Source organism: Hyperoodon ampullatus (assembly GCF_949752795.1).
Source record: "Hyperoodon ampullatus genome assembly, chromosome: 2".
In the NCBI taxonomy this organism is placed as follows: Eukaryota; Metazoa; Chordata; class Mammalia; order Artiodactyla; family Ziphiidae; genus Hyperoodon; species Hyperoodon ampullatus.
In genome coordinates, this window is record NC_136915.1 from 44,688,111 (window position 1) to 44,709,698 (window position 21,588).

General features: G+C 37.3%; 1 protein-coding gene across 2 annotated transcripts in view; it reads left to right on the top strand.

Moving 5' to 3' along the window:
- ZFYVE9 (zinc finger FYVE-type containing 9) overlaps positions 1 to 21,588 on the top strand; it is a gene marked incomplete at both ends in the record, with an annotated part of 124,691 nt that overhangs the window by 28,793 nt on the left and 74,310 nt on the right. The window contains 4 exons of one of the 2 annotated variants that reach the window (XM_079728366.1): positions 10,417 to 10,516; positions 12,960 to 13,136; positions 14,721 to 14,890; positions 21,411 to 21,531. In XM_079728366.1, the coding sequence (XP_079584492.1) occupies positions 10,417 to 10,516; positions 12,960 to 13,136; positions 14,721 to 14,890; positions 21,411 to 21,531 (568 nt within the window). The remainder of the gene's footprint in view (positions 1 to 10,416; positions 10,517 to 12,959; positions 13,137 to 14,720; positions 14,891 to 21,410; positions 21,532 to 21,588) is intronic. The other variant, XM_079728365.1, reaches the window with a different exon arrangement.

Consider the following 21,588-nt stretch of genomic DNA (forward strand, 5'->3'; position numbering starts at 1 on the left):
ACAAAACTAGACAAAGACATTACAAGAAAACTATGGACCAATATCTTTCATGAACATAGATGCAAAAATCCTCAACAAAATATTAGCAAATTGAATCCAACAGTATATAAAAATAATCATATACCATGACCAAGTGGGATTTATCCTAGTTATGCAAGGCTAGTTTAACATTAGGAAATTAATTAATTTTAATCCATCACATCAGTAGGCTGAAGAAGAAAAATCATGTGATCATCAACAGATGCAGGAAAAACCATTTGACAGAATGTAACACCCATTCATTATAAAAACTCTTAGTAGATAAGGAAGAGAGAGGAACTTCCTCAACATGATAAAGAACATCTACAAAAAACTGACAGCTGATATACTAAATAGTGAGAAACTTGAAGCATTCCCACTAAGATCAGGAATGGGGCAAGATGTGCCCTCTCACCACTGCTTTTCAACATTCATACTGGAAGTCCTAGCTCAGGCAATAAGACAAGAAAAGGAAATAAAAGGTATACAGATTGGGAAGAAAGAAATAAACCCGTGTCTTTGTTCACAGATAGCATAATCATTTATGTAGAAAATCTGAAAACATTCACAAAAAAACCCCTCCTGGAACCAATAAGTGATTACAGCAAGGGTGCCAGATAATAAGGTTAATATGCAAAAGTCAATTGCTTTCCTGTATACCAGCAATGAATAAGTAGAAATTGAAATTAAAAACACAATATCATTGATGTTAGCACCCCCAAGACTAAATACTTAGGTATAAATCTAACAAAATATGTTGTATGTACAAGATTTATGTAAGGAAAACTACAGAACTCTCATGAGAGATACTCCATGTTCATGGATTGGAATACACAATATTGTCAAGATGTCAGTTCTATAGATTGATCTGTAGATTCAGTGCAATCCCAACCAAAATTCCAGCAAGTTATTTAGTGTATATCCACAAACTGAATCTAATGTTTGTATATAGAGACTAAAAATCCAGTATAGGCAACACAGTATTGAAGAAGAATAAAGTTGGAAGACTGGCACCACCAGACTTCAAGACTTACTATAATGCTGTAGTAAGCAAGACAGTTTGGCATTGGCAAAAGAATAGACAGACAGATCAGTGGAACAGAAGAGAGATCCCAGGAAAAGGCCCACAGAAATATAGTTGACTTATCTTTGACAAAGGAACAGAGGCAATACAATGGGCAAACTGGGCATCTGCATGCAACAGATTGAGTCTAGATGCAGATCTTACACATTACACAAAAATTTACTCAAAATAGATCACAGACCTAAATGTAAAATGCAAAAATATAAGACTCCTAGAAGATAATGTAGGAGAAAATCTGGATGACCTTGGATTTGGTGATGAATTTTTAGATGCCAGAAGCTCAATCCATGATAAGAATAGATAAGCTCTTCATTAAAATTAAAAACTTCTGTGAAATAACTTGTGAAGAGAATGAAAAGACAAACCAAAGACTGGGAAAAAATATTTGCAAAAGACATTTCCAATAAAGAAATGTTATCCAAAATATACAGAGAACTCAATAAGAAAACAAACAACTCAATTTAAAAATGGGCCAGAGACCTTAACAGACACCCCATGAAAGAAGATATACGATGGCAAATAAGCATATGAATAGTTGCCCACATCATACGTCATAAGAGTAATGCAAATTAAGACAACAATGAGGTACTACTACACACTTATTAGAATGGTCAAAATCCAGAATGCTGACATCACCAAATGATGGTGAGGATGTGGAGCGACAGGAACTCTCATTTATTGCTGGTGGGAATGCAAAATGGTACAGCCACTTTGGAAGACAGTTTGGCAGTTTCTTACAAAGAGAAACATAGGCTTACCATACAGTCTGGCAATCATGCTCCTAGGTATTTATATAAATGAGTTGAAAACTTACATGTTCACACAAAAACCTGTACATGAATGTTTATAGCAGCTTTATTCACAATTGCCAAAATTTGAAAGCAACCAAGATGTCCTTCAGGAGGAGAATGGATAAACTGTGGTACATCCAGAAAAAGGAGTATTCAGTGCTAAAAAGAAATGAGCTTATCAAGCCTTAAAAAGAAATGGAGGAATCTTAAATGCATATTATTAAGTGAAAGAAGCCAGTCCGAAAGGGCTATATACTGTATGATTCCAACTATATTACATTCTGGAAAAGGCAAAACTATGGAGACAAAAAGATTGGTGATTTACAGGGGTTAGTGGAGAGGGAAGGATAAATAGGCAGAGCACGGATATTTAGGGGAGTGAAAGTACTCTGTATGATACTATAATGGTGCATAAATGTCATTATACATTTATCCAAACCCATAGAATGTATAAGACCGAGAGTAAACCCTCATGTAACTATGGACTTTAGGTGATAATGATGTATCAGTGTAGATTGATTGTAAAAAATGTACCATTCTGGTGGGGGATGCTGATAATGGCAGAGGCTAGGCACGTAGCTGGGGTAGCGGGTATACGGAAAATCTCTGTACCTTCTGCTTAATTTTGCTGTGAACCCCAAACTGCTCTAAAAATAAAGTCTATTAAAAATATATATGTGACTTTTTAAAATGTTGATACTGCTTGGATATTTGATATTAAGAAATTGTTCATTTTTAAGGTGTGTGGTTTTGTTATGTTAAAATAGTCCCTATGTTTCAGAGATTATATATTGAAATATTTAGAGATTAAATGATACCTGAAATGTATTTCAAAATGATTAAATGGGGAGAAGTGGGTGAGGATTGGCTTTGATAACGGTCTCACCTGAGTCATGGGCACTTGGGGGTTTGTTATGCTGTTACGTATGCTTTTATATGATTGAAAATTTCTATAATAAAAATTTTTTTAAATCAAGAATGACCAGGGCTTCCCTGGTGGCGCAGTGGTTGAGAGTCCGCCTGCCGATGCAGGGGACATGGGTTCGTGCCCCAGTCCGGGAGGATCCCGCATGCCGAGGAGCGGCTGGGCCTGTGAGCCATGGCCACTGGGCCTGCGTGTCCGGAGCCTGTGCTCCGCAACGGGAGAGGCCACAACAGTGAGAGGCCCGCGTACCACAAAAAAAAAAAAAAAGAATGACCAGAGTATGGTTACAAAAATAGGGATATGTTTTAATTGCTTGCCTTTTTACAAATTAGCACTTCTAACCCACATATTACTCTTATAATGCATTATAAGTGTGTTATTTACAAGGTAATAATAGGATATATAAAAAATTAATTCAGAGTATAGTAAAGGATATGAATCTGATAACTTCATACAAGTTTAAGGTTTTATGTTGAATCTTATTTTCTTACAACTCTTTCTGTTTATATAGCCTCACTTGGAAATAAAGTTTAAAGGTTTAGTCAGGGACCCTTTGTAGCCAGATACACTCTTCTTGCCTCTCACTGTTGTGGCCTCTCCTGTTGTGGAGCATAGGCTCCAGACGCGCAGGCTCAGCGGCCATGGCTCACGGGCCCAGCTGCTCCGCGGCACGTGGGATCTTCCCGGACCGGGGCACGAACCCGTGTCCCCTGCATCGGCAGGCAGACTCTCAACCACTGCGCCACCAGGGAAGCCCCAGATGCACTCTTAAAATGACTCTGATAATTATTGTTTTCAATTAATAACAGCAAAGTTGCAGCAGGTGTTTAGACAGAAGCAGGGTTCGAATCTGATTGACCTGCTTTAGTTCTTATTACATTGATTTTGGTATTTGTTAATATGCAAGGGTAAAGTACCCTTTTGCACTTAAGAATTTTTCCAAGTTATTACTGTCACTGGTCTTTGTGAGTGGCTGGATATTGGTCAGTCACAAGCACTTTCCTCTCCTGGTTTTTGTTCTTGCAAGGTAGTTATTTTTGTCATAATTACAGGGCTTTTTGAAGACTTGGGACATCATTCTTTCTCCTTTCTAATTTGGAAAGAAATAAGTGAGCATTTGATGATTTGAATTTTAAAGGATTGCAATGGAGTGTTATTCACACTGTAAAGGGGTATAAATAGGCACAAAAAAAGGTACTGAATATGAAGCTTATTCATAAATTTTGCAGTAGGGTTTGTTATGTGGAAAGCCATGAGTGGGAAATTTTAAAAGCAAAGGGATGTAAGGGCACCATCGTATATTTAGTACCTATAATGTGCTACATTTTACATGGGTTATCTCATTTAATCTTCGTAAAAACCTTACATGGAGGATATTAATATTTCAGTTTTACATATGAGGAAAAACTGAGGCTCAGAGATTTTAAATTATTCCCATAAAATTATTTGGCTAGTGAATGATAAAGTTGAGATTGGAACCCAGAAGTGCCACATTAAAGAAAATTACACACAAATGGAACATTTTAACCAATATTTTGCTGGAACATTATATAGCATATGTATTATATATCATCATAATTTGTCTCTTTACAGTTAGTTGGATCATACAGATCCTGCCATTTAAGGTCATTCATAACCATTTGGCCTATAAAACTTGAGGTCACTGTTATTAATAAACTGCTTAAAATGTGTTTGTCATTGTTGAAGTTGTGAATTTGAGCATGTATGATATAGCCCTTCCTTGATAAGTGCACATTAATGTTTGTTTCTCCATTCATATATTCGTTTGTGCAATGATTTTACTAATCCAGGAAGCAATAAGCATTTATCAAGTACCTATGTTATTTCAGGCACTGTGATACCAGTATTAACAATACTTTCATTCATTGTTCCATGGAGTTTACATTCTAGTTTGGGAAAATGGAGAATAAGTTAAATAAATGCAATAGATTGTGTTAGTTATGGTAATGAAGGTATATGGTCTGATACTTCAGCAGTATAAGAAGTTCACATGTACAAATATATAATTCTCTTTATTTCTAGAACTGACTTTACTCATCGAGCCTATAGCTCAGAGAACTAGAGAAGATACTTAGATGATGTTCGGAATGTGGTGGGTTATTTCTGGTGGTCATAATGACTAGGGTCACTAATGGCATTTAGTAATCTGGGACGAGGACTGGTAAATGTCCTGTGTTAAACAGGACAATGCTGCCCAGTGAAGAATTGGCCCACCCAAAATGTCAAGACTGCCTTTGTTGAGAAACACTGACTGACCTGGCTCATGGCAGACAACTTCACCTTGGTCTTCTAGGCAAATTCAATATTATCCAGTAATTTAAAATCCAGGATTATTAACCCTTTCTCAGTTGGTTCATATCTCTTAGATTCTGTCCATCTTTTCCATGGTACTAATTCTAATGACCTGAGGGTCTTATTACATCATAATCTTCGTCTTTTTGAGAATGAGGGTCAGTGTTTCCAGGTCTCTCTTTCATTTTATATTGTAGTACACTATCTATTGATATGTCAGTCATAGGCACTGTCCAGTAGTTTTGTACTGTTATGTTACACTCAATTTCATGTAGTTCTGTGGCATGGGTAATCCCACAGAAATGTATACCTTTGCCTGTCTGCCATTTCTTTGCCATTCCAGGTAGTCCCTTGGCAAGTTATCCACTTTTCTAACTACTGTGTCTTTCTCTAAGCCCATTGGAAACGTAAAGGATTCCCTCAACACTGTTCATAAGCCTGTGGGATATTGGCAAGGATGGGTATTCTTGGTTCCTTCTGTTTAACTGCATTATGCTGCACCCTAGCTCGTGCTTTTAAAAATATATCTTTGTTTTTTGGGTTTTTTTCATTCTTTTTTGAGGTTATTTTCCCAAAGCACGAGTCCTCTTCTTCTGAAAGTTCACAACTGTGCTAGTTTGCTAGGGCTGCCGCAACAAAATACCACTAACTGGGTGGCTTAAACAAAGGGAATTTATTGTGTCACAATTCCAGAGGCTAGAAGGCTGAGATGGATGTGGTGATAGGGTTGGTTCCTTCTGAGGACTGTGAGGAAGAGATCTGTTCCGTGTCTCTCTCCTTGGTTTATAGATGGTTGTCTTTATGTTCACATGGTATTCTGCCTGTAAGCATGCTGTGTCCAAATTGCCCCATTTATAAGTTCACCAGTCCTCGTGGATTAGGATCCCACTCTAATGACGTCATCTTAACTTGTATATCTCTGTAGAGGCCCTATCGCCAAATGATGTCTGAAGTAATAGGCATTAAGACTTCTTATGTATTTGGGGGAGATACAATTCAACCCATGGCACCAATTAATATTCTTTTTTCCTCTATTTTTTTTTTTAATACAGAAGAAGCTCTACTCAAAGTTAAAAGATCCCAATCCAACACCTAAAAAATTTATGTAAAGTAAAAGGAGAGAAAGAAAAAGGCCCTATTTCCATCCAACTCTCATCTCCAACTTGACTGTTACTTTTCCATGGCAGTCAGTACATATAGACTATCTCATTTTTTAAATTTATTTATTTTTAAAATTTATTTTTGGCTGCGTTGGGTCTTCGTTGCTGTGCGCCGGCTTTCTCTAGTTGTGGTGAGTGGGGGCTACTCTTCGTTGTGGTGCGCGGGCTTCTCATTGCAGTGGCTTCTCTTGTTGCATAGCACAGGCTCTAGGCGCATGGGCTTCAGTAGTTGTGGCTCGTGGGCTCTAGAGTGCAGACTCAGTAGTGTGGCACACAGGCTTAGTTGCTCCGTGGCGTGTGGAATCTTCCCCGACTAGGGCTCGAACCTGTGTCCCCTGCATTGGCAGGCAGATTCTTAACCACTGCACCACCAGTGAAGCCCCTATCTCATTCTTTTTAACAGCATGAATTGCATTAGGTTTTATGGTTATACTGCAGTTTAACCATTCCTCTTATTCCTGATGAACATTTGGGTTGTTTTCAACTTTCGGCTATTACAAAGTATACAGAGATAATTCTTGTATACATCTCTTTGCATATGTGGGTTTTTTGGTAGGATAAATTTTTTAAATTGCATGTACTGAGTCAAAGGAAATGAACATTTAAAATTTTTAAAGATATTGTTAAATTAGCCTACCAATTTATGCTACCATCGGCAGGATATGGGAGAAAGTTCCTCTTTTCTCTAAGCCCTCTCCACCACTGAACGATGTCAGTTTTAAAAGAAAACCAAAAATACTTTGCCTGTACCATAAATAAGAATATCTCATTCTTTAATTTTTATTTTGTCACTAGTGATACTTAGTATCTCTTTATTTATTGGCTATTTTATTTAATTTTCTGTGAATTTATCTCTGTGAGTTCTCTGCCTGTTTTTCCTTGGAGGTATTTGTACTTTTCTTATTACTTTACTGAAGCTCTTTATATGTTATGGATATTAGCCCTTTGTCCATTATATATAACACAAACATTTTATCCAGTGTGATATTTTATTTTTTTATGCTATTGTAAATGGAATTGTTTTTGTAATTTCCTTTTTAGATTGTTCATTATTAGTATGTATAGAAATACAACTGATTTTTGTTTATTGACTTTGTATCCTGCAACTTTGCTGAATTCATTTATTAGTTCTAACAGATTTTTTGTTGAATCTTTAGGGTTTTCCACATACAAGATCACATAATCTGCAAACAGAGATAATTTTACTTCTTCCTTTCCAATTCGAATGCCTTTTACTATTATTTTTTTTCTTGCCTAATTACTCTGACTAGAATTTCCAGTACCATGTTGAATAGAAGAGGTGAAGGCAGGCATCCTTGCCTTGTTCCTGATCTCAGAGGAAAAGCTTTCAATATTTTACCTTTGAGTATGATGTTTGCTGTGAGTTTTTCATATGTGGCTTTTACTATGATGTGGTAGTTTCCTTCTACTCTAGTTTTTTTTTATTGTTTTTATTATGAAAGAGTGCATTTTGTCAAATGTTTTTTCTGCATCAATTGATACGATCACGTTTTTTCCCCTTCATCCTGTTAATGTGTATTATATTGATTTTTTTCTTTTTTAAAATTTATTTATTTTACTTGTTTATCTTTGGCTATGGGGTCTTCATTGCTGCATGTGGGCTTTCTCCAGCTGCAGCGAGCAGGGGCCACTCTCTGTTGAGGTGCTCAGGCTTCCCATTACAGTGGCTTCTCCTGTTGCAGAGCACAGGCTCTAGGCACATGGACCTCAGTAGTTGTGGCACACGGGCTCAGCAGTTGTGGCTCGCGGGCTCTAGAGTGTAGGCTCAGTAGTTGTGGCACACGGGCTTAGTTGCTCCGTGGCATGTGGGATTTTCCCAGACCAAGGATCAAACCTGTGTCCCCTGCATTGGCAGGTGGATTCCCAACTACTGTGCCACCAGGGAAGCCCTCTATTGATTTTATATGTTGAACCATCCCAAATGTATTCTTGCTCCCCTCTATTTTTCCCCCACGTTGCAGCCATGCAGATATGATCATGTCTTTTTCTTTGATTAAAACATTTAAGTGATTTCCCATTGCTCTGTTAAAAAGACCAAAACTGTTAATACAACCTAGAGAACCTTTGCTTGGTCTGGCCTCGTCTTATTCCATGCATCCCTTAACTCTCAGGGTCTCTAGCCACATTAACCCTTTTTAGTTTCTTGAAAGAGTCTAACCCTAATGGCACCCTGGCACATGGTATTTCTTCTGCTTACTCTTGTCTCTCTCCTTGGTACCATTTTATGCATAGAAAACTTTTACCCATGCTTCAGATTTTATCTCTGTCATTTCCTAAATAAAATCTTCCCCGACCCTGCCAATCTAGGTAAAACCTAGATTACATGATCTTATTTTACCATGTACTTCTTTTGAAGCAAGTAATTTTACACTCACTTGTGTTATTATTTGATTTTAGATTATAACCTCTGTGGACTGTAAATTCCACAAAAGCAAGGGCCATATCTGTTTTGTTCACTGCTACACCCAATAGGGTAGCCCAGTGCCCAGTATATAATCAGAGCTCAAATATTTGTGGAATAAATGAGTGAATGAAGCCTTCTTGGTTTTACCTCTTGATTAGAAAGGTTATTGAAGGATTTCAATATTAACAATTCAATTTAATTTTTAGGAAGTTCTGTCATTTGGTATTTGTGCGAAAGATGAATTGGAAAGACACATCTGAAGGTTAGGAGGACAGATAATAGATTTTGATGATCTCCTAGGCCTCATATAATAAAGGCTTGAATAAAGGCAGCAGCATAGGATGGAGAGGAAGAGGTGGGATTTGGGGAGAACCATTTAAGAGAGAGAACAACAGGACTTAGTGACTGGATGTGGTCATAGTGATGGAGAAGGAAAAGTCATAGTCTCAAAATGATACATGAATAGTATGAGACACTATTACATAGTGGTTAAGAACAGAGCCTTTGGAGACTTTTTATGTAACTTACTAGCTGTATGACAGAGCAGTTTTACTTCACATTTGTTTATTTAACTCTTAATTATAAATGAATGCCTTCATAGAATTTATGAGGTTGAATGAGATAATACATGTATGTAAAGTGCCTAGTATTCACACAGTTTGCTGTGAACTTGAGCAAGTCTTTTAACCATCCAAATTTAGTTTCCTCTGATAGAAAATAAGGATAATATATCCCCTGTTCTCCCTGTATCACAGAGTTACTTTGAAAATGTGAAGCCTCTGAAAAATGTAAATTGGTAGTCATGTCAGCTAGGTATATTAATTACATCTAGTAGAAGAAGAGATGATTGCTCTCACTTTGTCTTTAATAGGACCTCATCTCTTGTTGCATCTTTGTAAGATATAGGATACTTACTGTCCATAAAAACTGGATTAGTAAAATTTACACTACTGGGAACACCTTTCTGCCTGTATGGAGCTCTCTGTGATAAGGGACTAATGAGTTCTCAAGAAGATAAATCTTAACAGGGAGCTAAAGAGATCCTTGTTACCTGGTATGGAAGGGAGAAGAAAGTAAGATTGTCGGGAACTGACCCTGGAAAGTGGAAATAAGGTGCTGGAAATTGGCATGGCCAATTTTTGGTTGTCTGCTCTGATTCCCTGTAGCTGGGGCTGTGCATATTTTTATGATTGAGTTGTGTATTTTGATCTTTCCTGGCCTTCATAGCAAACCAGTGAAAGCAGATGGTATGATTATTATTCTGCACATAAGGACAGTAAAAAAAACAGAAGTTAAAGCCCAGAATTCCCAGTCTTTGTTTATTTCCCCTGCTGTATTGCCTCTTCAAACAGAAATAGCAGATGTTACTATTCTAAACTCCCATGTTATGTGATATTTTGTACAGGAATTTTGCCTAAGGGCAGCTTAGATTTTTTTCCCCTGCTATGTATTTGGTGTGTGATCTTGGCTGAGATTTTTGTTCTCAGCCAGCAATTTCGCTTTCCTTATTTTTGACAGACATGTTAATCTCTTTCTTGCTTTTGAATTGGGTCTTGCACCCAGCTTGCTCCATTGCATTTTCCTTTGAGGTTTTTAATGTTGTATTAGTGCGGTTCCCTGTCACTCAGTGTTGGTCAGTATTGGTTTACTTCCTTTATACTGTGATCCTAAGTAAATTTAGTATATTCTTTTTCCTGCAGGTTTTCTGTGCTTCCTGCTGTAGCTTGAAATGTAAACTGTTATACATGGATAGAAAGGAAGCTAGAGTATGTGTAATCTGCCATTCAGTGCTAATGAATGGTAAGTATTAAAACAGGTTGAATTCACAGTTATTGAGACAGAACAAGAGAATTCCAATGAAGAGACTACTGTTTTTTCCTTCCTTGCTCTACAAGTTGCTCACCTTCTCGAATGTCATAACTTTACCTGAAAAATTTAAAAATACCTTAGCATTTCAGAATTCCTGTGCCTAATTTAATGAATAAATGCTAAAGTCAGGTAAGTTTTGCAGGAAGAAAGGAAATTCTTGTGGAAATCTGGTGCTCTGGCTGTTAATGTTCCTGTGTAATGACTGGACTGGGAGTGGGGAGGGGGCTATTGACCACTGAGGTGATGAAATATTAAAATTGGGCTGAGGTTTTCCTTTTAAGGGAAGCTTTCTCTTTCTAGGGAATATCTTAGTAATTTAGAACACATTCTTATTGACACTTTGGTTCACTCATCTTGTTAAAAATAAATATTGTAGCATCTCGAATCAAATAGAAAATTGCATTTTTCTGTCAGTTATCATCTTAATACTACTTAGATTTGTCATAAGAGTAATAGTTTTTAATTTACTTATGTGGTAAAAGAATATGGCCAGGAGAAGGTAAATATGGCTTATCCAGTGTTCACCTTTTGCGGGACTGGAAATAAATCCAAGGGCATTTTAGTTAAAACAAAACTCCCAAAGCAAACAACCCCCACCCCCCGAGTATTCTTGTAAAGAGATACAATAAAGTTGATTAGGCTGTATAGTATTTTCTCTTTGAGTGCATCTTTGTACAGTTGCCAGAACAGTTACTAATACACATAAAATGTTGAACTTAGACACCACTGCTGCTTGTGCCAGGATAATGTGTCTCCTGGAGGCTGAAACTTAATCTGCTCAAGGCCCCTCCTGCTCTGTGTGTCTGCATTGCTCATAGTGATGTTTTCCTGTTGCTTCCTTATTAACCTATTGCATGTCATTTAATCTGATCTGTTCTAATTTCCTATGGTCCACCAAATTTCCTCCCATTTCTGAATTCTTATAATTTTGATCAAATATGAATTCATTCTCTTTACTCTTAAGGGTCATTTTTCAGATGGTGGTTATTTCACTCGGTGATGATTTCATTTTTGGATATTTATCCACAGATAAGAGCATGCTGCTTAATTTCACTACCTGATACCTCTTTTATTTGTTGAGGTCTTCCAACTTGATGGCTTTTTTTTTTTTTTAACTTGGCATAGCTAAAGATGAAGGAAATGGCAGAGGATTCATATGGAATACTTACTTTTTATTAAGCCAAGGATGCCCTTAACAGGGAATCCTAAAATAATCTACTTTTTATGGTTTTTCCAACGTCTTTCCTCTCGCATGGCTTAGCCTGGTCTTTTACTGAATATTTAATTTGATGCTTTTCAGTGTTCCCTATCCCTTTTCCCCTTTCTCCTTTTCTCTTCCTTCCCTCTTCCTGCCAGTGCTTTCAAAGGAACATAGCTGTTGTTTCTAGCTTTGTCCTGCAGTTTGGAGGCAATAAGTATTCAAAATCTTATGGATCATTCTTTGATGTAGAATGAGATTTTTAAAAAGATGCTTCAAAAATTGAGTGGTTTCTATTCCTGGGCATGTGATATTACCTGAACCCAGAAGATAAAATTTATATCTTTCATTTCTGTAGTATCTTTCATCCTATTTACTTTAAAAACAATAGTTGGTATGTCAGTATTTAGTTAGTAAAATTATAGAGTATACAGAACCTTAACACATTTGTGATCATTCATATTGGTTGATGGCACTTATGTGATATTGGCACATTTTCATGTTCAAATGGGTCCTGTGCTTTTGAGACACACCAAAGATGTGAAATGGTTGTTTTTGCTGGATACTTTTACACAGGGTAATGATTGCACAAAAGCAAAATTCACGAAAATGTTGAGATGTGTTCTCCTGAGCTTTAGGCTTCAGAATTTTTAAAATGAGATTTTACCTCAACTAAGAAGAGCCTAAAAATCTAGAAATGAAACAAAAGATATCATATAGTGGAGTTATGCTATTTTAGCCCCTGATTTTGATTTTTGATAGAATTTTATAAAATGCATTAAATATTAAACCTGCCCTACCCACCAGAAATGTCTAAATGCTATCCCAGTTGCAAGTCCTTAATAAATTTAATGTTGTTCTACTCCCTCCTAAGGGAATATATGGTCCCCTTTAAAGAAGCCAGGGGCCCAGTCATTAACCTCAGACTGATCCACTATCAGTCTATATCAGAAGTATCATGTAATTCTTATTTGTTGCTTCCAAATAGCTTACTTAACTACATGGTCTCCTTTATTGAATAAAATCACCTATCTCCTTAATACCTTCACTAGCTGGAAGAGAGACATACTATGAGTGTTAATTAGGAGGAACTACATTATTTATCCAGTATTGTGGAGGTCTTGATGTCCATATTTTGCAATCCATTCACATTGATTGTGTCTGTATTTGCTTTAGCTCAAGCCTGGGAGAACATGATGAGTGCCTCAAGCCAGAGCCCTAACCCTAACAATCCTGCTGAATACTGTTCTACTATCCCTCCCTTGCAGCAAGCTCAGGCCTCAGGAGCCCTGAGCTCTCCACCTCCCACTGTGATGGTACCTGTGGGAGTTTTAAAGCACCCTGGAGCAGAAGGTAGGGGACCATGTGCTATTCTCTCTCTTTTTCCTCACCAAGTTCCTCTGAAAAGGTGCTGATGTGATTTTACATCACAAGTCTTTAACACACTGCAGATAAGTCCCTTTGGGTGGTTATTAAAGTGGGAGAACAAGGTGAGAAATGTGTTGAGACTATTTCTGGGCAAGTAAAGAAGAATATTGTGTTGCCTGATATTTTGGAGGCACCTCTAAAAATATGCCAGTACCCTCTCCAACTTAAGAATGGAGTAATTACTTTGCTTTTACTTGAAAAGAGTTGCAGAGTTTGAAATCAGCCTGCAAAATCCTAGCCTCATGCCTACTTTAGTGTTCTTTGCAGGAATTTAGTAAGTGATGAAAATAAGAATTCTTTTTTCTTACCAGCCCATTCTAGTATTGCCTTTTGGAATATATATTGCCATTTTCTCTTTTCATTTTTAATCTATCCCTGTAAAAATATGAAAGTACTGTGTTAGGTACACAGACATTTATAAAATCCAGACTTTAATTCTGATTATATCATATGATAGGTAGAAAATCATAGGCTCAACTTATTTTAGTTTATTATATCTTTATGATTATGATATTGTCAGATGAAAGGCACTTTGTAAGTTCAGGGGATTATCAATAGTAAAAATAACAAATATTTCCTTAAAATGAGCTGTCAAGAAGTCTCCCCTGATAATTAAACTCTGTCTTCTTTCATTAATTTTATATCTTTTTGTCTAGCAATATTCCTTTCCCCTTGTTAAATAACCCTCCCCTTTTGAAGATCAAAAACTTCTATTGACATTATCATACTCTTCTGAGCTCAGGCTTTCGTTCTTAAAATCTTTATTCTCTTTACTTCATTTGTTGTTTTTGTTGTTCTTCCCTGGTCTCTCTTTGTTTTGGCTGTTTGAATTGATTTTCAAAACTGGATTTAAAGAGATCATTTCGTCAGACTCAGTTTTCCAGCTTTTCCCCATCCTTTTACTAAAATACAGACTACTGCATTTCACTATCTGCACTGCCGGATCAGTCTTTTTCTTCTTCAGTTACACTTTAGCCAAAGATCTGGTCAGTTTGCTTCCCAATTCTTACATATCTGTGCCAACTCTTCTTTTATTAATTAATAACTCTTCAACATTCTTCAGGGCATCTTTTGCCTTTTAAAAATACCGTATCACTTTTCCAGATATTTTATTCCTACAGAAACCTCATACTTTTAGGAGCTGTGGATGTCTATGTCTAGATATTTTTTCCGGGCTATAAGTTTATTTCCTAGGCACTTCAAACACTTTCCCTGGTTTCTCTGTTAGTGATATGGGACAGAGTATGTGACATAATCATAGGCATATTTAATACTTTAAAGCAAAGTGTTTTAAATCTTTACATATAAATTACAGAAGTAAGGAGTATATTTAAATGTATATTTTTATTAATTTATAACCACTTTTATACAGTTACAATTATATTTAGAAGTATAAAATGCTAGATAGTGATTTCTTTGTACATCTGAGATTGGTGACCTTCTCTTCTTGATGTTAGAAACCCTGTCAATGTCACAGTGTTACCTGTTTTATTTTTCTGGCTCCTCAAGTGGCTCAGCCCAGAGAGCAGAGGCGAGTTTGGTTTGCTGATGGGATCTTGCCTAATGGAGAAGTTGCTGATGCAGCCAAATTAACCATGAATGGAACTTCCTCTGCAGGAACCCTGGCTGTGTCACATGACCCAGTCAAGCCAGTAACTACCAGTCCCCTATCAGCAGAGGTAAGAAAACAAAACAGCAACTAAAATTGAGTACTTACTTTACTCAGCACTGTTCTGCCTCTGTCTTGTCTTTTTCTAAGTTGAGTGATGACCTTTCTGTGGAACGCTATAGACTGCAGATACAGCATAGTGCATGTGTGTGTGTGTGTGTGCGTGCTTGTGTGTGTGTCTAGGGGTAAAATAAATGTGGCAAAACCAGTTGTTCTTGTTTGTTCTATATTTGGAAGTTTTTTCAGGAGAAAGATCCTTATAAAGGTTGTTCTCAGGTGAGCTCAGTCTACTACTGTAGCTAGAGGCTGTGCTAGAACGAATCCTGGTCCCTTGATACCTTGGTTTTCAAAGCATATTCCCCAGGTTCTGTGGTAGCTGCCAAGGAGTTGCCGTGGTGAGGAAGGGCCAGGAAATATGAATGTGGCTGAGGAATCCTTCTATTCCTTTATCTTCAACCTGAGCATCTCTACTTTTTTCTGGTCTGCCTGTTGTGTTTCCAAGTAAGACTTTTAAAAAGGATTCTAAAGCTTAAAAATAAACCACTGACTTAATGGATGGAAGACATATAATTTACGTAAGGAAACTAGCTCATGCTGTGCTGTCACATTTACTTTGTCTCTATAGGATACACTGGTCACAGTTTGGGGGCTAATTTTCAGAAGGGTCAAATACTAGCTACATTTTTTTGAGTCTGTGAAAGAATAGAGCCACCTAGGACCATAATTGGAAAGTATACATGTAGGATCGTTTATACAGTGGGTCCCTTTCTTATTGCTGTTTGCCTCGTTGAATATGGTGGTCAAGATTATAATAAGGTGATTAGTTCCAACTAAGTATGTGTGTCTGGCTTTTTTGTGTGTGTGTGGTACGCAGCCCTCTCACTGTTGTGGCCTCTCCCTTTGCGGAGCACAGGCTCCGGACACGCAGGCTCAGCGGCCATGGCTCATGGGCCCAGCTGCTCCGCAGCATGTGGGACTTCCCGGACCAGGGCACGAACCTGTGTTCCCTGCATCGGCAGGCGGACTCTCAACCACTGCGCCACCAGGGAAGCCCTGGCTTTTTTTTTTTAAATAAAATAAGAGGATCAGAGTTTGGATAAAGTTTTTACTTTTGAAGTTTTCATGGTTACTGTTTATTTACATTTATGTCCAGTAATATTTTTCTAGAAATTTACATAATTTGTGGATTTGGTTATAATTGAAATTGTGTGTTATTAAGATTAGATTTATTGACATACAGAGATAAATTTCCTGTTTGGTGAAGGTACATTAAACCATGTCACTGTCTTTAAATATGTCTAAGTCTGTTTTGGGGGATTTTTCTGTGGCCACAGAGGACAGCAGCTAGAGCTGTATGACTTATTCTTCTTTGAATCTATACAATGACTTTGTCAAGAAAATTTCTTTTTTTTTTTTTTTTTGTTTGTTTGTTTGTTTGGTTTTTTTTTGCGGTATGCGGGCCTCTCACTGCCGCGGCCTCTCCCGTTGCGGAGCACAGGCTCCAGATGCGCAGGCCCAGCGGCCATGGCTCACAGGCCCAGCCACTCCGCGGCATGTGGGATCCTCCCGGACCGGGGCACGAACCCGTGTCACCTGCATCGGCAGGCAGACTCTCAACTACTGCGCCACCAGGGAAGCCCAAGAAAATTTCTTTTTTTCTCCAATTGTTTATGTGGAAAAATTTCAAATCCACCAAAGAGTTGCAAGAATAGTACAGTGAACCCCCATATACTCTTCACCCATATTCACCAATTGTTGCCATTTTGCCACATTTACTTTACCCCTACACACACACACACTTTGTTTTTTGAGGAACCATTTGAGGATTAGTTGCACTTTATCGCTTAATACTTCAGCTTATGTTTCCTAAGAACAAGTGATTTTCTTATGTAAGTACAATATAATTATATGAGATAGAAATTTAACATATAATTCTATGTATTATCAAATATATAGTCCATATTCAGATTTCCCCAGTTGTCCCATGATGTTCTTTTTCTTTCATTTATACACGTGTGTGTGTGTGTGTGTGTGTGTGTATATATATATATATATATAATTTTTTTATTAAATAAAGTCTTTTTTAAAAAATTAGGATACCATCAAGGATCACAATTGCATTTAGTTCTCATGTTTCTTTGATTTTCTTTAATTTAGAACAGTTCTCCCACTGTTTTTTTTCTCTTTCACATCATGAACATTTTTGAAGAATTTAGGCCATGTTTGGCATAAAGTCCTTAATTTCTGTTTTCTGTTTTTTCCTCATGATTAGTTTCAGATTAAATATTTTTGGCAAGAATAATACTCCCATAAGTGATGGTCATTTCTTAGTGGAACACATCAAGATGTATCAGCTTGATGATTGGTTAAATTGATGTCTCCTGTGTTTTTCCACTGCAAAAGTAGCTTTTCCTCTTTGCAATTAAAAAGTAAAGTGAGGGGTGATACTTTGAGACTCTGGGTGTCCTGTTCCCCTACAATCTTTCAGTGAATGATTTTACTGTCCTTTATATATATATATATATATATATATATATATATACTTTTAAAAGATTTATTTATTATTTATTTTTGACTGCTTCAGGTCTTAGTTGCAACACGTGGGGTCTTTGTTGAGGCACGCAGGATCTTTCGTTGTGGCCCCTGTGCTCTTCATTGTGGTGCGCGGGCTTCTCTCTAGTTGTGGCGTGTGGGCTCCAGGGCATGTGGGCTCTGTAGTTTGCGGCACACAGGCTCTCTAGTTGAGGTGCATGAGATCAGTAGTTGTGGTGCGCAGGCTTAGTTGCCCCGTGGCATGTGGGATCTTAATTCTCTGACCAAGGATCAAACCCGTGTTCCATGCGTTGTAAGGCAGATTCTTTACCACTGGACCACCAGGGAAGTCCCCTGATTTTACTGTCCTTTGACAATCTTACCTGAATCAATTATAACTAAAGTGTTTATACAGTGATGACTTTTTTCTTTCTACAAAACTTCGTTTACATCTCTTATATTATATGATAGGTCCTTCTTTTTTAAATTTTTATTTATTTATTTATTTATTTATTTATTTATTTATTGGGCTGTGCTGGGTCTTCGTTGCTGTGCATGGGCTTTCTCTAGTTGCGGCGAGTGGGGGCTGCTCTTCATTGCCGTGAGCAGGCTTCTCATTGCAGTGGCTTCTCTTGTTGCAGAGCACGGGCTCTAGGAGCACAGACTTCAGTAGTTGTGGCACGTGGGCTCAGTAGTTGTGGCTTGTGGGTTCTGGAGCACAGGCTCAGTAGTTGTGGCACATGGGCTTAGTTGCTCCGCGGCATGTGGGATCTTCCTGGACCAGGGCTCGAACCCATGTCCCATGCATTGGCAGGCAGATTCTTAGCCACTGCACCACCAGGGAAGCCCCTATGATAGGTTCTTAAAGCATAAATTTTTTGAATGAATGAGGAAGCTCTAGTGAATGACTATTATAGGGAAACAAAGTTCAGGTCAGTTTAAGAGAAACTAAAACAAGTTAGTTATTTTATTTCTGTGCTCTCACATTGTTCAACACTTTATTTTAATATTTATCTGGTAAAATGAGGGAACACAAATTCTTTAGGGCCAGAGTTGAATATATTTTTCTCATCTTTATGACCTAATAGAGTGCCTGGCACTTAAAGGGTGCTCAGTAAATGAAAAAACTTCTTTTCATAGATGATATTTAAGTAGAAGCCAGGTGACCACTTCTTACAATATCAAAAGGTAGATTTATGCATCACTAAATAGCAAGTTAGAATAGGTTACTTTATTTCCTATTCTAAATCTAACTTTATTGATTTACTTCAAATCAGTAATGGTTAGCCAATACAATTTTCCAAATTTCCTAATAGGACGATGTACTGAGAATACTGCAAAAATTTTAGCAAAAACCCACTAAACACTTACAGTCCTAAATTATAGATAGTATAGACAAAAATATAAGACATAGGCATTTAAAAAAATAGTTTTAATCTTTATTCAAGTATAAAATATATATAGCAAAGTACTTAAGGAGCATTAATCTTTAGGAAACACATCATGAACATATATATATGTGTGTGTGTCTCTATATATACATATATATAGAGACACACACCCGTGTAACCACCACCTAGATAAAGATACACAGAACATTTCTATCACTATAGAAGTTTCCTTCATGCCCTTTTTGTGTCAATACCTGCCCCCTTTCCCCCAAGGTAACCAATATTCGGACTTGTATCACCATAGATTAGTTTTGCCTGTTTTTGAATTTCATATAAATGGAAAAATATAATATATAATGTTTTGTGTCTAGCTTCTTAAACTCTAATACTTAATGAGGTATTCCCTGGTGGCACAGTGGTTAAGAATCTGCCTGCCAATGCAGGGGACACAGGTTTGAGCCCTGGTCTGGGAAGATCCCATATGCCGCAGAGCAGCTAAGCCTGAGCGCCACAACTACTAAGCCTGCGCTCTAGAGCCTGTGAGCCACAGCTACTGAAGCCTGAGTGCCTAGAGTCCATGCTCCACAACAAAGAGAAGCCACCGCAATGAGAGGCCTGCACACTGCAACAAAGAGTAGCTCCTGCTCATCGCAACTAGAGAAAACCCGCGCGCAGCAACAGAGACCCAGTGCAGCCAAGTATTTTTATTTAAAAAATACTTAATGAGATTTATCTGTGTTGTGTGCATCAAAAGTAAATATTTTTTATTTCTGAGTAATATTCCATCATATGGCTGTACCACAATTTATCTATTTTCCTATTAATGGACATTTGGATTGTTTCCACACTTTGGCTATTTGAGTAAAGCTGCTATAAACATTTTTATACATGTTAAACAGTTTTTTTTTAATGAGAATCCTATGTATTTTTAAAATATTTTACTTATTTTATTATTCATCTGGTTGCGCCGGGTCCCAGTTGTGGCAGGCGGGCTCCCCAGCTGCGGCTCGTGGGCCCCCCAGTTGCAGCTGGCAGGCTCCCTAGTTGCGGCATGTGAACTCCCAGCTGCAGCATGCATGCGGCACCCAGCCCCCCAACGAGGGACCAAACCTGGGCCCCTCGCACTGGGAGCACAGAGACCCAACCACTGTGCCACCAGAAAAGTCCCTAAACATGTTAAAAAGTTTTTATATGCTTTTCCTTTAACTTTTTAAAAGCTTTCTTTTTAAAAAATGGAAGTATTATTGATTTACAATGTTGTATTAATTTCTGGTGTACAGCAAAGTGATTCCGTTATACACATGTATATTCTTTTTCAGATACTTTTCCTGTATAGGTTGTTACAAGATACTGAATATAGTTCCATGTACTATACTGTAGGACCTTGTTGTTTATCTGTTTTATGTAAACTGGTGTGTATCTGTTAATCCCAAGCTCCTAATTTATCACTCACCCACCCCTTCCCCTTTGGTAGCTATAAGTTTGTTTTCTAAGTCTGTGAGTCTTTTTCTAGTTTGTAAATAAGTTCATTTGTGTCATTTTTTTTAGATTCCACATATAAGTGATATATGATATTTCTCTTCCTCTTTCTGGCTTACTTCACTTAGGATGATAATCTCTAGGTCCATCCATGTTGCTACACATGGCATTATTTCCTTCTTTTTTATGGTAATGTGTGTGTGTGTATACCACATCTTCTTTACCCATTCATCTGTCAGTGGGTGCTTAGGTTGCTTCCATATCTTGACTATTGTAAATAGTGCTTAAAGTTCTTTTATATGGCTAATATTCCAGTGTGTGTGTGTGTGTGTGTGTGTGTGTGTGTGTGTGTGTGTGTATGTACCACATCTTCTTTACCCATTCATCTGTCAGTGGATGCTTAGGTTGCTTCCATGTCTTGGCTATTGTAAATAGTGCTTAAAACTTTTATTTCTTGCTTAAGAAGAATATAGAGCATCATTTTAATAGATCTTTGAGCATATTCTATTAAATTGTTAATTAAGTGGATTTAACCCCACTCAAAGTGTATTTTGCAACATTATACTTTATTAAGTGTAGTTAATGTGATCTTCATATTAATGCAAAGAAAAATGAACTTTAAGTTTAATTTCGTGACAAAGTAAATGAAAACTCTTTCATCAAAGTTAATTTTTTTTTTATTGTGGTAAAAAAGACATAACATAAAATTTACCATTTTAATCATTTTTAATTACATTCACATTGTTGTACAAGGATCACCCCAATTCTCAAGGTTCAGAAATTACGAGATAATACTGAAAGTTTTTTTCTGTTGCCACTGCAGATTTAAAAAATATTTTTCTTTTATGGCAAAAGAAACCTTGGTAAAGGAAGCTTTAACCCAGGTTACAAGACCTTTTCTCTCATTACTATGATTTGATGATGCCAAAAGGAGAAACTATACAATTATAAACATTTTCATAGTATAAGCCCGGTCCTTGGGAAACCGCAGGTTAATGAGTATCTTATGCTGTCTTTCAAAAAGTATGAATTTGAAATTTTCACTTAAATTCCCATTTGTAGTCTTGACTCTATTCTGCAGAAGTCTTCAACTGTGTGTAATGCTCTTTGCTAATTTGCTTTTCCTAGACGGATATTTCTCTATTCTCTGGAAGTATAACTCAGGTTGGAAGTCCTGTTGGCAGTGCAATGAACCTTATTCCTGAAGATGGCCTTCCTCCCATTCTCATCTCCACTGGTGTAAAAGGAGGTATGTGGACTTAGATGTTTAAACAGGGATAATTATATATGCCAAATGTTGCCTTCT